General features: G+C 38.1%; 1 protein-coding gene across 1 annotated transcript in view; it reads left to right on the forward strand.

Moving 5' to 3' along the window:
- The window catches only part of SMURF2 (SMAD specific E3 ubiquitin protein ligase 2), a gene marked incomplete at its 5' end in the record, with an annotated part of 35,530 nt that overhangs the window by 10,379 nt on the left and 11,148 nt on the right, over nt 1-14,003 (forward strand). The window contains 7 exons of the mRNA XM_009323678.1: nt 408-541; nt 1,759-1,824; nt 5,638-5,722; nt 7,031-7,114; nt 8,503-8,705; nt 8,882-8,966; nt 11,741-11,899. Of these exons, the coding sequence (XP_009321953.1) occupies nt 408-541; nt 1,759-1,824; nt 5,638-5,722; nt 7,031-7,114; nt 8,503-8,705; nt 8,882-8,966; nt 11,741-11,899 (816 nt within the window). The remainder of the gene's footprint in view (nt 1-407; nt 542-1,758; nt 1,825-5,637; nt 5,723-7,030; nt 7,115-8,502; nt 8,706-8,881; nt 8,967-11,740; nt 11,900-14,003) is intronic.

A 14,003-nucleotide genomic window follows, 5' to 3' on the forward strand; every position in this document is an offset into this window, starting at 1 on the left:
CTGCCACGAGCATTGCCGTTCTTTTCGGTTAGGCTGAGCATAGGCATGAATCTAAGCCTGTTCGTAGCTGCTTGAAGAGACGTGGTCACCGGGCCAGCCCACGGCCTGTTCATGTTACTGGTTTAAACAGATTTTGGTAGCCTTTGGATTCACATGAATGCCTTCCTCCAGAATCAGGATTTTAGATTAGTTTATATTCAAGTAAACTCCTTCATAAGACATGCTTTCATTAAAGTATAATGCGTACATCTTCTCTGAAGATGACTTACTCTCTCTTGGCAATACAGTATGTGTTAAATTTTTAATGTAATGGTTGATAGTCTTTTTTTTCCCCAAGGTGATTTCTGGAGCATCTTCAAAGTATTCAGTAAGTGCCATTCACAGTACTGTTTTTCTGCATTTTTCAGATATATCGGGAAGTCAGATTCAATAACAATCAGTGTGTGGAATCACAAGAAAATTCATAAAAAGCAGGGAGCTGGTTTTCTGGGTTGTGTGAGACTTCTTTCAAACGCAATCAACCGCCTTAAAGACACTGGTTGTAAGTAAGCTCAAGACTAGAGTTTCTTCTCTTTCAGACCAAACTTTCATGCACAGACTTTTGAAAAGTGACAATTAATTGGGTTTTCGGGTTTTGTTTTTGTTTTGTTTTTTTTAATAAAGCATCTATATTCCAATTGGTTTGGTAGTTTGTAATGTTGTTTTGTGGCTGAGAATAGCGTGAGTAGATTAGAGAATGTAACTTACCTTTGGCTTTTCAACTCCTTTGCCCCGTTACCATAGACAGTGGTAACTTCAGTGCCGCAGTCTGGTTGTGGATTGTCAAGACTGAACTTACTGTGTTGGGATTCCAAAGGAAGACAGATTGTAATTACCTTCAAATTATCTTTATATTACCTTCAAAAATGCAAGTCTTAAGGGGTAAACGAAAGGGTAAATCTATCTTGAAGCCAAATTTGTAGTTTAAAAATTAATGGGCATTCAAAATTAATTAGTAAATTTTGTCATAAGATATTAAGTGCTTTATAACACTTTGAGCACTTTGTATTTACTTTTTCAAAAGTTAATTAACATGTAAGATGCTGTTTTCTCATTATCCTAATAGGTGCCATTTACTTCTGAACAAAATTTGGCACACTGTGATGGAAAAGCAGCGCTTGGTTCTACAGATAATTTAAAAAAAGAAAGAAAGAAGTGACATGCTGGTAGAGAAGCATTGTGGTTTTTACCTTCAATAACAGGTTCCTTGGTGATAAAGGCATAACTGAAGTTCTCACTTTCAAATATTTGTCACTAGATCAGTGCTTCAGTGCATTGTGCTTTGCTCAATTTTATTAAGTTCTACCTATTTAGTGCAGAACACGTGGATTGATGCTGCAGGTCAGCTCTGTGCTGTACTAATATGAGTGTTGAACTGGAAGTGCATTATGACAATGGCTGGTCTTCACAAGGGAAGAGAGTTCAAAATACGTCTTATAATCACTTCAGACATCCAATCTAGGATAATGTCATTTCCTATTCATCAAAAGAACTTTGTGAAGGATGTTAAAGCAAAAGTACTCTAGTCTTGTTTTCTGATTTTAAAATTATGAAAGAGGAAGTCTTGGCTGAAGATTTTTAGTCTTGCTCCCCTTCCCCCATCTCTTGAAGTCTTAACTATCTTACACTAGGCTGAATTTTGTTCTGATGGTACTCCAATGTGCCTTTCAAAGGCAGCAAAATATTGTATGACTTACGCTTTGTGTCCTTGTTTCGTAGATCAGAGATTGGATCTGTGCAAGCTTGGGCCAAACGACAATGATACTGTTAGAGGACAGATAGTCGGTAAGTAAGGGTTTTTATCTTTTAGTTCTCTTGGAGCTTAGTAGTAGCTATAGAAATACTCTTCCTAGATGTCAGTTTTCTGTATTGAATTTTTTTTTTTTTTTCAAATTCAGTGTCTAGTGCCAGAGCCATTTGGACCTCAAGCTAGAAGTGTGTATGTAGAGAATTAAAAAAACAAAACAGAACACCCAAACCACCCCAAAAAACCCAAAACAAAACACCCCAAATATGATCCTAAGTGTTGGGACAGATAAGACCCATAGATAATATGAAATTTATTTAGAAAGTTTTTAATTTCACTGTAAAGAATGGTGACAGTTTGAGCCTGAAGTCCCTGTGAAAAACTCACTACAAATTTCTTGGCTACTGAGAGTTCCAGCAAAGCCGTGCTTCCTGTAGGCTTTGCAAAAGGGTAAAACATCTTGCTGTAACAGGAGTGAGTTGCTGTCTGGAATGACTGAGTCAATTCATTTTGTGTTTTCACGGGTTATTAACAAGTCTGTCACCAATCTCAGTAACTGTGCTTTGTCATTCTGCTAACTCATAAACCTTAAATAACTTAAGAATTAAAAAGAAGCTGGCAAATTGAAAAGCGAGTATCCACAAACAACTTCATAAACACTCTCTTTTTAGTGCATTGTAAGTTGTTTCAGAAGGCAGCGTTTCTAGTAGGTCACTTAAGTCAAAAAGTTGGTCTTTATTTTTATGGCAGGATGTTAATGAGAATATTTGGACATGGGGGAAAGAAAAGTGAATTTGTACACTCGGTTTTGTGTTCAAATCCTAGTTCAAATAATATCCAAGCAGCATTCTTGTTTTGTCAGCCAGGGAAAACTATCGAAATATCAGTCAGCAAATAAGGGCTTCAGTGCATTTGTTTGCTTTCCTCAAAGTGCTCTGTTGAATAATACGTATGACTTTACCTCTTTATGTTGCTTTAACCATTTGTCCAGCATCTGATCTGCACGTGTTTGCACAGTATTAAGATAAGAGTGAGGTGGCACAGGAGAGTCAAAGGATGGTAGAAATGTGGAGTTCTAAGTGCATTGCTGACACTTCAGACCACTCTTGAATATTCAAGTTTTCCATGTGAGCTTGCACAGAAGAGTAAAGGATAAAACAGTCATTTTTCTAGGGTGCATTATGTTGTCAGTTTGATTTGCTTTTTGGTTTTGCTCCAGTATACTGGTCCCCTGATCATCTGTGCTGTATGCATGCGATTTTGTTTGTGGGGTTTCTTTTAAGACGAAACTGAGCTCAGCTGACAGGAGAGCTTGTTCAGGGTCCGCTCCAGGCAGCAGAGATCCGCTCTGCCCACAGCAGTCCTTCAGACATGACGCCAGCAGGGACTGTACCCTCACACCGTGCCGTGCTCTCATGCTGCCCTCCAGAGTATGCTCCTTGTCATCAATACTTGAGAATGCTAGCATTAATTAAACAAGCCAAACAACCCACCCCAAAGCAGAAAGGTCTCAAGGCTATTGGGATGCCAGATGGGAAGCCTGGGGCAAATACCGTGCAGTGTGGGCATGGCAAATACACTTCAGAGGTAACTAGTTGTCAGAGATAACTAGTCAGCAGTGTGGGCATAAACTAGACTGACCAGTTGGCTTAACCTGATATGATCGTGAAAAGTGGTATAGCCAAAGCAGCATTAACTCTTTTGGCATGCTGCTGGGGCTGTCCCTAATTAGCAGCAGGAGCTGCTGGGTGGTGCATTGAACCTAGAAAAAAACCACAGCTTGTCACGTTACAGCAGAGACTGAGAACAAATCTGTATGTTCTGCTTTGTGCTGTTATCATCAGAAAGGTCAGGTTTCCTCAGTCATGGCTGTGTTTTAATGCATCCTTGGTAAGATTCCAGAGACTCCTGTCTTTTTTTTTTGTGAAATTGTTGTTATTAATCTCCTTATGTTTTAATCTTTCTTCACTAATGCAATTTTGTTGAATGCGTGAATGAGCCTGAGTAAAACTAGATAATTCCACTGCAGTAGTTACATGGTGGAGATATCTTGGTTAAAAATAAGTAAGAAGATAGAATAAGTTATAAATATAGTCTCAGTCCTTCTAATGATAAACTGGCTTAAACTAAGAGGCTATGCAAGACTGGAAAACAGTATTAAAATGTAATTGATACCTTCAACAGATGATAACCGAATGAATCAAGTGCACAGTGGGTATGTCTGTATAATTTGGGACAGGGAGCAAGGGGTTCTTTATCTTAAATACCTGGGGTTATCTTCAAAGGGGGGAAGAAAAGGGGACACTTGTGAGTAGTGGATGCAAAGGGCACCTGAACTGTGTCTTAATCTTGCAGCTCTCTTCTGTGCCACCATTTTATTTCTGATGTGGCGGTGCAGAAAAAAATGAGTCCTTACTCATTACAAAATGAAGCCGTGCACAAATTTTGGTCCTCACATAGGCAAAGAGGAGGTAATTGCCTTTGTTTAGTTTCATTTTTGTCTGTGTGTATTGCTTGCCAAACCTTGCCTACATGCAACAACGTGAACTTGTAATGTTTGTTGCAGAATAAATAGATCATCTATGATTTTGTTTTGGTTGAAATTAAATTTAAATTGTCTTTCGCTGTAAGAAGTTGCTTTGGTAACGTTTAGTGTTTGTGGAAGACTAGGAGTTAATATTGATTAGGAATAAAGCAAGCAGGTACTGCAGGGCTCTCTGGGTTGGTCTGTTGAAGGCCCTAAATCCTAAGCTTCAAAACATGTTGTTGAAAACTTGAACTCTAGCAAAATTTGCTAGTAGTACTGCATCTTTTTGTAACTTTGTGATGTTGACAAAAGTTTGGTTGTGTCTAGATTGAGGACTGTAAGCTTATTCACTTCATAGGACTTGAAGACAATTTTCCAGAGGTACAGTAATGCCACCTCAAGAAATGTGTGCCACAGCACGTATCTAGCTTTTTAAGTAATCGTTTTATTGTTAAAGGCAAAACAAAACATCAAAAAACCCCCAACCCCACAGCAACACAAGTGTCGTAAATTATCAGATTGGACACTTGCAAATTATGATACTGGGAACAAAAGCTGCCCAAAAAAATCTTTGTTTTCATAATTGTAGTACAAAAGCTTCAGGCATAAATATCCATTACAATGAACCATGTAAAAATAAAAATTAAATTAAAAAAAAAAGTAGTACAGTTTTGCTGAGGGCTGTAAGGGCTTTCAGGGTGCTGAGCGCTGCTTTGTGTGAGAGTTGCATTTAACTTCTTACCACTGGTGTTTGAAAGTAGCCAATAAACCAAATGTGTAGTGCTGCTAGCAGTTAAGTTCTGCCTGCTTTTTCTGTGTGTGTGCGTGTACGTGTGTGTGTTGAATCCCACGCGCACACAAAATACATAAGAAGGTGTCAAAAACATGCAGGAATTTCTGATTTTAGGTCTTTCTATCAGCAGTTCTCCTGTTAGCAGCGCAAGCCTGGCGCTAGCACTGTCCCGCTTGCTCTCCCAGCCGTGTGTGAGGTTAGCCACCCTGCTGCCGCCAGATGAGCCATGCAGCTCCGCTGTGTCACAGTCTGTCTCATACGGAGAAAAATTAATGACAGCTTTAGAGTTAACTTCTTTTTCTGCTTTAACTTGCGTTCATATTCTTCAAGCTAACTTTTTTGAAGTAGTATGTAGAGAATTATATGTATGAAAACATACACTGCTTCTGTATCACTTTGATTTGTGGGAAGGGAAAAAAATATCCAGAACATGCAGCTTAGTCCTCTAAGTTGTACCATTTCTCTTTCAAATATAACTGTAATTTGCATTCAGATGTCATATCTTTAATAATTCTTTTATTATCTTAATAGTAAGTCTTCAGTCCAGAGACCGAATAGGCACAGGAGGACAAGTGGTGGATTGCAGTCGGTTATTTGATAATGATTTACCAGATGGGTAAGCTGACATCGCTGTGGTGTAAATACAAATACAGCTCAGACAACAGACTTTTACAGTAATGTGAATTCAGTGTACAAATAAGCTAATTTATTTTTATTCTCGCACTCAGAGTTCCTCAGTTTTGAATTTAGGAGCAGCAGATAAGCCAGCCAGGCTACACAGAATAGTTAATAGTTTGATCCTTGTCTTGTCTCTTCTTGGAAAACGGGAGGTGGCATCGATGAGTAAATGCATTAAAAAATACACTTGTCTAGGAAGACACGTCTTTCAAATCATAGAACCGATAAACAAATATAATGTTAAATCAGCCAGCAAACTGACTTCAGCCACATAGTAGTTTTGTAGCAAGGTAGTGGACACGCAGGCCTGGCTGTCTTCTGCAGCACGGTGCAGAGGTATACACTATTATTAAAATGGATCACTTTTTCTTCCATGTAAATCATAGTGAAGAAAACGTGATTGGAAAAGGTAACGGAGCCTGAGTTCTTGCTGTATTTACCTGCCAAAGGCTGGGTTTAGGATTTTGATTTGTCCCTGTGAGAGTTAATGACATCATTAACACCTAAAACAGTTTTGCGAATACAGAAAAATGCTCTGTTTTAGGTTCTGGTGCTGTCATCAGCTTTTTCAGAGCAAACACAGACCTTCTGAATGTGATTCTTGGCAGGTAAAGACAGGAGAAACTGATTTTTCAGATGATGAATTTTAAAACATAAATTATCATCTAAGTCCTAAACGGCATTCTTTTGTTAATTTGGAGTCTAGAGAAGTCAAAAACACTTTTGAAAATGTTTTTAAATTTTCGCTTCAAAATGTTCCTTGTATAAATATTGCTTACTTAATTGTGTAACTGCAAAGCTATCTGTATAGCCTCATGTATTTTGGAGTGCAAAAGTAATAAGTAAAAAGTCACGTTATTTGAAGGTGACTTTTTAATGAAAGCAAGTAGTGCGTGAAGATACTATGAAAGCACTTGCTAGGATCGGTGGTCAAAAAAGTTAAATGCATTATTAAACATGATGTTTTCAAGAAGTTTCTTTATATGGCTATTTGGATTTAATTAGAATTCAAATAGTTATTGAACATGAAGGTGTGATATTGCTAATGATATGCCTGGTTCCAAGGGAAGGATATGTAAAATCAATTTTGAGTTGAACTCTCAGTTGTTTCCTGTTACCTTGTTCAGCTAAAATGATTCATAATAGTGTAAGTCTTCCTGAGTTGGCATTTATGTTGGAAACATTTTGTGCCCTGGTTTCCTGGAAATACCACTCATTGCCTTATCTCTCAATGTCTGAATTCTAGGTGGGAGGAGCGGAGGACTGCTTCTGGAAGGATCCAGTATTTAAATCATATTACACGAACAACTCAGTGGGAGCGACCAACACGGTAAGAAATGACTGAGGAGACTGTGCATATGATGAAGTTTGCTTGCTGACATGGGGTGCTGAGCACAAGCGATTCTAAGTGGCTCTAACGGGGGATATTCAGCATTCTTCCGAGTCACCCTACAAATGCTGTATGCTTTTCTTCTCTAACATCCTACTCCTTCAGTCTGTCTAATATTTAACTCAGAAGAATCATTCTGACTAGATTTTTTTTCCTCCCCTAATACTAGCATCTTTGTTTTCTTGTAGAGCTGCTATGGTAGAACTCTGTAAATACAGACATTACAATGTGCAGACATCGTAAGGCACGAAGAAAAAAGATCATGAATAGCTGACGGACATTGTCTATGTACATACTATGACCATGTAATGCAGAACTTTTAAAGCTGATTGTTACAGAGCATGTTTCGAAATCATTACGATCACCTTTTCTAATAACCATAGATGCATGTTGCGAAGCTGTTCCTCAAACCAGTTTTGCTGTTACCTGAATTGTAGACAGTGTCAGTGCATATTTTTCAGACTCTTCTGCAGACCGTCTGTGCCTGCAGACTGTCTGTTCCATCCTCAATAAATATTATTCCAGTCTCTGTATGGATATATTTGACTTAAAATAATCTGTACTGTTAACGCTGCCAACTGTGATACATATTTGCGGTGTTCAAGTGAGTGAAGGTACTGAACAGCTTTTTAATTTATCTATCTGTATTTTTCTTGGTATGTTAAAATACCTATTCTAAGCTCTAGACACATTTACAGTAGAAAAACACATGCAAAATATATAACTTGTTTCGGGGATTTCCTGCATCCTTATCAATCCCCCTTTAACCCATTTTAAATCCTGTGGAAAGCAGCATTGATATACGAAACCACGTAATTCAATGTTTCATCTTGCAGTCAAGCTCTCAAGAGCAACTGTTTTTTATCTCAGCCCTTTTTCACCATCCTTGCCTAATAACCTTCCTTAAAAATTAAAAGGAATGACAAGGCCTGATCACTTCCTTAGCCATATGAAGACAACATGAGAAAGTCTGGGCTGTGTGCTGCTTTTTTAAAAAAAAAAAATAAAAAAAAAATTTTGCTCTCAGCACTCTGTTTAAGGTGGGAACTGCTCATGTGAGCATTTGGTATGATCTTGATCCTGCAGCATCATATACAAAATGTCAGGTCAGACCCTAAGATAGGTGAGGAAGTTTACTGATTACTCTGGGATGAACCCAGTGAGCGCAGAACAGAAGCTTTCTGCCCATCATCGAGGTATCCTGCCCAACAAGTCAACTGCTCAGTTCTGCTGTCCGCAAAGATTTCCCGAGAGCCCCTAGCTGAAGCTCCCGTAAAATGCGTTGTGTAGCCCTGTCAGCCGTGCAATTTTCATGTTTTTCCCCACAGGCCAGCGTCTGAATACTCCAGTCCAGGCAGACCGCTGAGCTGTTTTGTGGACGAGAACACTCCAATTACAGGAACGAACGGTGCGACCTGCGGGCAGTCGTCGGATCCCCGGCTGGCGGAGAGGAGAGTCAGGTCACAGAGGCACAGAAATTACATGAGCAGGACACACTTGCACACTCCTCCCGATTTACCTGAAGGATATGGTATGCAAATTAAAAATTTTTAATTGTAGGTCTCCCAAGAAACTGGGAAAATGGGTTGTGTCTTCTCATATGTCAGATCCTTTTGATTCCTTAGTTTGGGGAAATCTGTCTCTGTGAGTGTTTTTTTTAATTGCATTTTTTATTCTTACAGTTATTAATTAATCTTGTTTTCACAGAGCAAAGGACGACTCAGCAAGGTCAGGTCTATTTTCTACATACTCAGACTGGTGTTAGCACGTGGCACGATCCAAGAGTACCTAGGTAAGAAAATGATGAAAGTATCCTTAAGGTGTCAAATCAAAATTGCTTAACCAGTACAGTCCTCAGAGTTCTCTGTCTGGTATTATATTTCTGACTCTTGGTCCCTAATATATCACTTTAACAAGTAATTAATCAAAATAAATTAGTCTCTCTTCCTCAGTTCTTCAAATTGTTATTTTAATGCAAAGGTGGAAAATCAAGAAATAAATTACGGTGGTGTTTTGAAAACAGCTATAGTTAACTGATTCTAGATCTTGCATATGAATTATAGCCAAGTCCAGGTTATAATACTCTGCAAAATAATGAAACAAAAAGAGGGTTCTGAGCATGTCCGAAAATCTAGATTTATTGAGATACTTCAGTGAAAACTGGGTTGGTTTTGTCTTTTAATTCAGGCTCTGGAAGTTAACAAGACCTGAGAAATTGGCAACATATATTTATGAAGAACAAACTTTGTGACAAATAGTCTAGAGAAACGTGATCATTTTTGATGGAGGAGCAGACAAAGGGGAAAACCTGAAAAATCTGGTGGATGCCCCTTGTATGTTTAGACACACTATTTGCAGTGAACTACAATCTCATCATCGAATTAGCTTAAATTTACTTGTCTGTGAGAATTATTGTCCCATGTTCAGACTACCAAATGTAATTTACTCAAGGAATGGGAAACTTGGTACATTTTGAAGAAACTAATTGGAGACACTGGGTCATCAAAAGCCTGGAAGCTGAAATGGTGAGCTGTGTTTGAAGTGTGAAAGTGCCAGGATATTGGGCCTTTTTAAAAAAAGGAAGGAAAAAAAAAAAGTAGTTTTTTCCATTTGAGTGTAGTAGCAAACATCTAAAAATGCACAAGCTTTTTTACAGCAGGCTTCCTGTTACAGAGCAGAAAGGAACGCTTATTTTCTTTATAATGGTCTAACATGGATATTCCTAGAGCAATCATATATGCTTTCAAGCATCTCATTAGCAGTATATAAATGGGAAAGAATTTGGGGGAGAGGGGCAAACAGGTAGAGAAGCTGAGAGAGACTGACCTGTGATTAAAATACTCAAACTGCTATTTCTGTTGCGGCTATCTCAACACCTAGGAGAAAATAAATCTGAAGTGTCCTTTTAGTTTAGTGTCTTTATTTACACGATACACACGTGTACATATTGCACACGTGATTATTTCTGATGTGCTTGAAAGGAAAGAAGGATAACAGGGAAATTATTGTTAGCTTCTGATTGATCTTTCGAAAACCAAGAAATCCTGTTGAAAATGATTGCCTCCTAGAGTCTGTGGATGGTGTTGTAAAATAGCGTGTGTAGTTTGAAATTGGCAGCCAGTATTGGCATTTATGAGAATTGTAGCAACTTTGTCAGTTGCTGCTGGTGTTCATTCCCATGGAAATGGATTTTGGATATCCCGGGAAGGATGAAGTGCCTCATGGCCCTAAGTTCACTGCGTTTTCGAATGATTCTTTTGTTTTTATTACTACTCTTGTGTTACAAGAATATACTTTGCTTTGATGCATTATCTGTATACTTGAGAGTGGGATACAGCTGGCAGTTGTGCATTAGGAAGTCTGCTCCCACGACTTGTGTATTATACAGAACTAGAAACTAGACTTCTTCAAAAATAATATGTTAAGATCTAATCCTTAAGTTTGCAGTGTAATAGTTCTGTACAAAGTCTAAGTTAGCCCTGCTCTTAGGTGTGGCAACAGAAACGGCACGAGTGTCTCTGAGAACAAAATTTGGCTGTTTGCACGAGGATAGAGTTTATGTCATTTCTAAGGAATATTGTATTTTTACGCTAATATGCCACAGTCATTTAGTTAATAAAAATAAGCCCTACAGTTCAGCCGCAGTGTGTATATGGGTAATATCAGCAGAAGTTCAGTCCCAGAGCCTTGTATTTCCCTTAGTGGCTTCTCAGCCTTTTGAGTCCTTGCAGACGGCATCTTTAGCCATTCTGCCCCTTGGCTCTTTCCTTCCCTCAACTCACATCGTACCAGGAGATCTGAAGACTTACACCTTTAAAAAGAGCTGCACTTGACAGTGTGAGGTATCTGAGGTGTGAATTATATACATGAAAAATCAGTAGGTGTACATTTTTGAAGACTAGTATTTGTTTTCAGTGAACCTCCGGAATGAATTTACATCTTCCTAATTTCAGCAGAATTTTCTTGAGACCCATTAAGATATCCCTGCATTGCTCAGTGCAGAGCTAAGTCATCGTTCATATAATGTTTTATTTGAAATAGTTTCTTAGAGAGCTGTTTGCTTCCCGCTAGCACTTGGGGTTTTGGGGCAAAACTGCCTGTGGCATACACGCATATCCCATGCGTAATTCTTCATGGAAAGTATAACTCTTCAGAAATATAGTTTTGTTTTGTAGGAGTTTTTAAAGTGTGATTCAGAGTTCCTTACATGACTAATGTTTTAAAAATGTTTTCTGTCAGAATTGGTGTAGAACTGCAATTCCATTTTGGCAAATATGGCAATGGTCTTTATTTTTGTTATAAGCCTGTATTAATTTAACATCTGAAGTTAGTTTGTAAAAATGAAGGTTATTTGATAAGAATTTTTTTCCCCACGGCATGTGTTCTGGGTGTGTGTTTTTTCTTTGGTGGGCTTGCACCTTGGGAGTAGAGATTCCAGCTGAAGAGATCAAATTTCTGAAACAATACATTTTCTCAGACTTGATGGAATTGTTCTGTTACATTTACGCTTGTTTGGCTCGGAGGCCAAATGCTGAGGTATTTTTCATTTTATATTTGTTTTCACAGGGATCTTAGCAACATCAATTGTGAAGAGCTTGGTCCACTGCCTCCTGGATGGGAGATCCGAAATACAGCAACAGGCAGAGTTTATTTTGTTGACCATAACAACAGGACAACACAGTTTACAGATCCACGGCTATCTGCTAACTTGCATTTAGTCTTAAAGTAAGTCTGAAGTCTCCGGCACATGTTGAGTGTAATAGAGGAAAGAAAGTGACTCTTGAGGGGTGCTAGATTTTATATCAAGATGTATTCTGCCATTCAGTAGTATTTAAAGTACAGTAACTGTGTTCTTTAACACACTACCAACTTACTCTGTTACATAACGGAGAAGACAGGTTTGATGGTTCTTGGGGAAAAAAAAAACTCTCTAGCAGCATTTAGGCAGGAATGTGGCTATTGTGATGCTGGGAGTTGGGGGCAGCAGCGGGGGAAGCAAGTGCTGTCTGGTGGAAAAGATTGGCCCATAACATTTTTTCTAACAGCAAGAGAGACACTTTCTTTCCTTTTCTTTATACATCATACTACTTTCAGTTATGCACTACTTGTTTTAAAATATGACGTTGCATTCAATAGCCGGGGGTATGAAATACTGATGACTTAAGCAAGCGCACGAGTGCCCAGCTATTCTCCTGGAATAAAGGAGAAATAATTCAGCTCCTGTCTTCAGTTTTAGAGTAAGACTAGTTGAGATGTTCTCAAAATAAGACCCCAGTAATTTAACTCAGATTTTTTACCAAAAGAATAAAATAAAATAGGAACTGTATTTTTTCTGCCTTAGTGTTTTGATATCGCATTTTCGTATTGCACTTTTAAAAAGAGAAGGGGAAACTCAAAAGGAGTTGTTTTTATTAAACAACTTTAATAAAAGACTCTTGTTTTTATTCCCTAAGTGCTCATTTCACACTGGGGGATTTTCTACTAAAAATGGAAACGAAAAAGCAAGCAAACACTTCTTTTTTTGTTTTTGTTTGTTTGTTTGTTTGTTTTTTGCGTAGACATGGCTATCAGTTTGTCCGAGCTATTTGAGTCTGACTCTATTGTTTCTCCTCCTAACACCTTTTAATACTCTTGGGAAACACCTGTAAAGTATTGAGTAGGTGTTAAGTGGAAGAAACAATGAAGAGTTGGTTAGATAGAAAGCCACGCAGCCCTGGGCAAGGAGTAGGTAGGAGGAATAGTCCTTTTAAGGAAGTGAATCATTGGGAAGAAAAGCTGAAGGAAAGTATAATGGGAACAAGCACTGAAAAGACAAAATCGAGGAATGGAAAGTAATATCTAGGAGGTCAACATATATTTTGTGTAATACATAAAAGCTGGCTAGCCTTTGTCTGCCCAATACACATTTGAACTTAACACTCCAAAAGGGAGAAGAGTCTAAATATTGACAGATATGTATTTTGTTTAGAGAAATCATTGGTTATATACATGTATATTACAGAACATCAGTAAGCTCCCATCATCCAGACACTCTTGGTTCTTTTTTTTAATTTAAAACAAAGAAATCACTACTAATTTTAGCTGAATTTAGATTGGTAGTTTCAAGTGAACATGATCTTGAAAAAAAACTTACCAGTGTGGAGGAACATGTTCACGTTCGGTACACCGAAAGGTTCATTAAATTAATTCAGATTTAGATATTTTGCCCGAAGGAAAACTTCAGACCCTCTTAGCTGCAACAGTGCAATTCTTAAACTGTAGAAAATTCAGCTAACTGGACTATATTTGAAAAACTGTCCTTCACAGGTAGGTTTATTTTTAAATGGCAGCAGGGTCATAGTGGCTAGTTCTACATGTATTGTGGAGTGCAGATACATAGCTAGCTTTTTATCTGGAAAATCCAATTTGACTTTCAAGTTCCAGAATCACAGAACCATTCTGCATTTCTTTAAACTTAAGTACTACTACAGTGTGCTTAAGTTTTTCATTTGTACATCTGTCTTTCATTAGGGAAGGATTTCAGAAATTCAACCAACAGTGTCATCAGCAAAGTCTGCTGCCTGATAAATCTTTTCTGGTGTTTATTCTTTTATTGCACCAAACAGGATATGTGAAAGCTTCCCCCCCACCCCCCGTAACCCATCTCCTTACTTATTCTTTTAAAAAAAAAAAAAAAAAAGTTTGCCTTAGGCCTGTCATTTTGTAAATTATCTGAGAAATAAGTTTAGTATTTGGGTGGGATGGGTGTGATAGTGTTTTAGGTTCAAAGGCATAATAAAAAGTATCACTTTACTCTCGGTGATACTGACTTTTCTATCGAGCTGAGTAA

Source organism: Pygoscelis adeliae, unplaced genomic scaffold, assembly GCF_000699105.1.
Source record: "Pygoscelis adeliae isolate BGI_AS28 unplaced genomic scaffold, ASM69910v1 Scaffold75, whole genome shotgun sequence".
NCBI lineage: Eukaryota > Metazoa > Chordata > Aves > Sphenisciformes > Spheniscidae > Pygoscelis > Pygoscelis adeliae.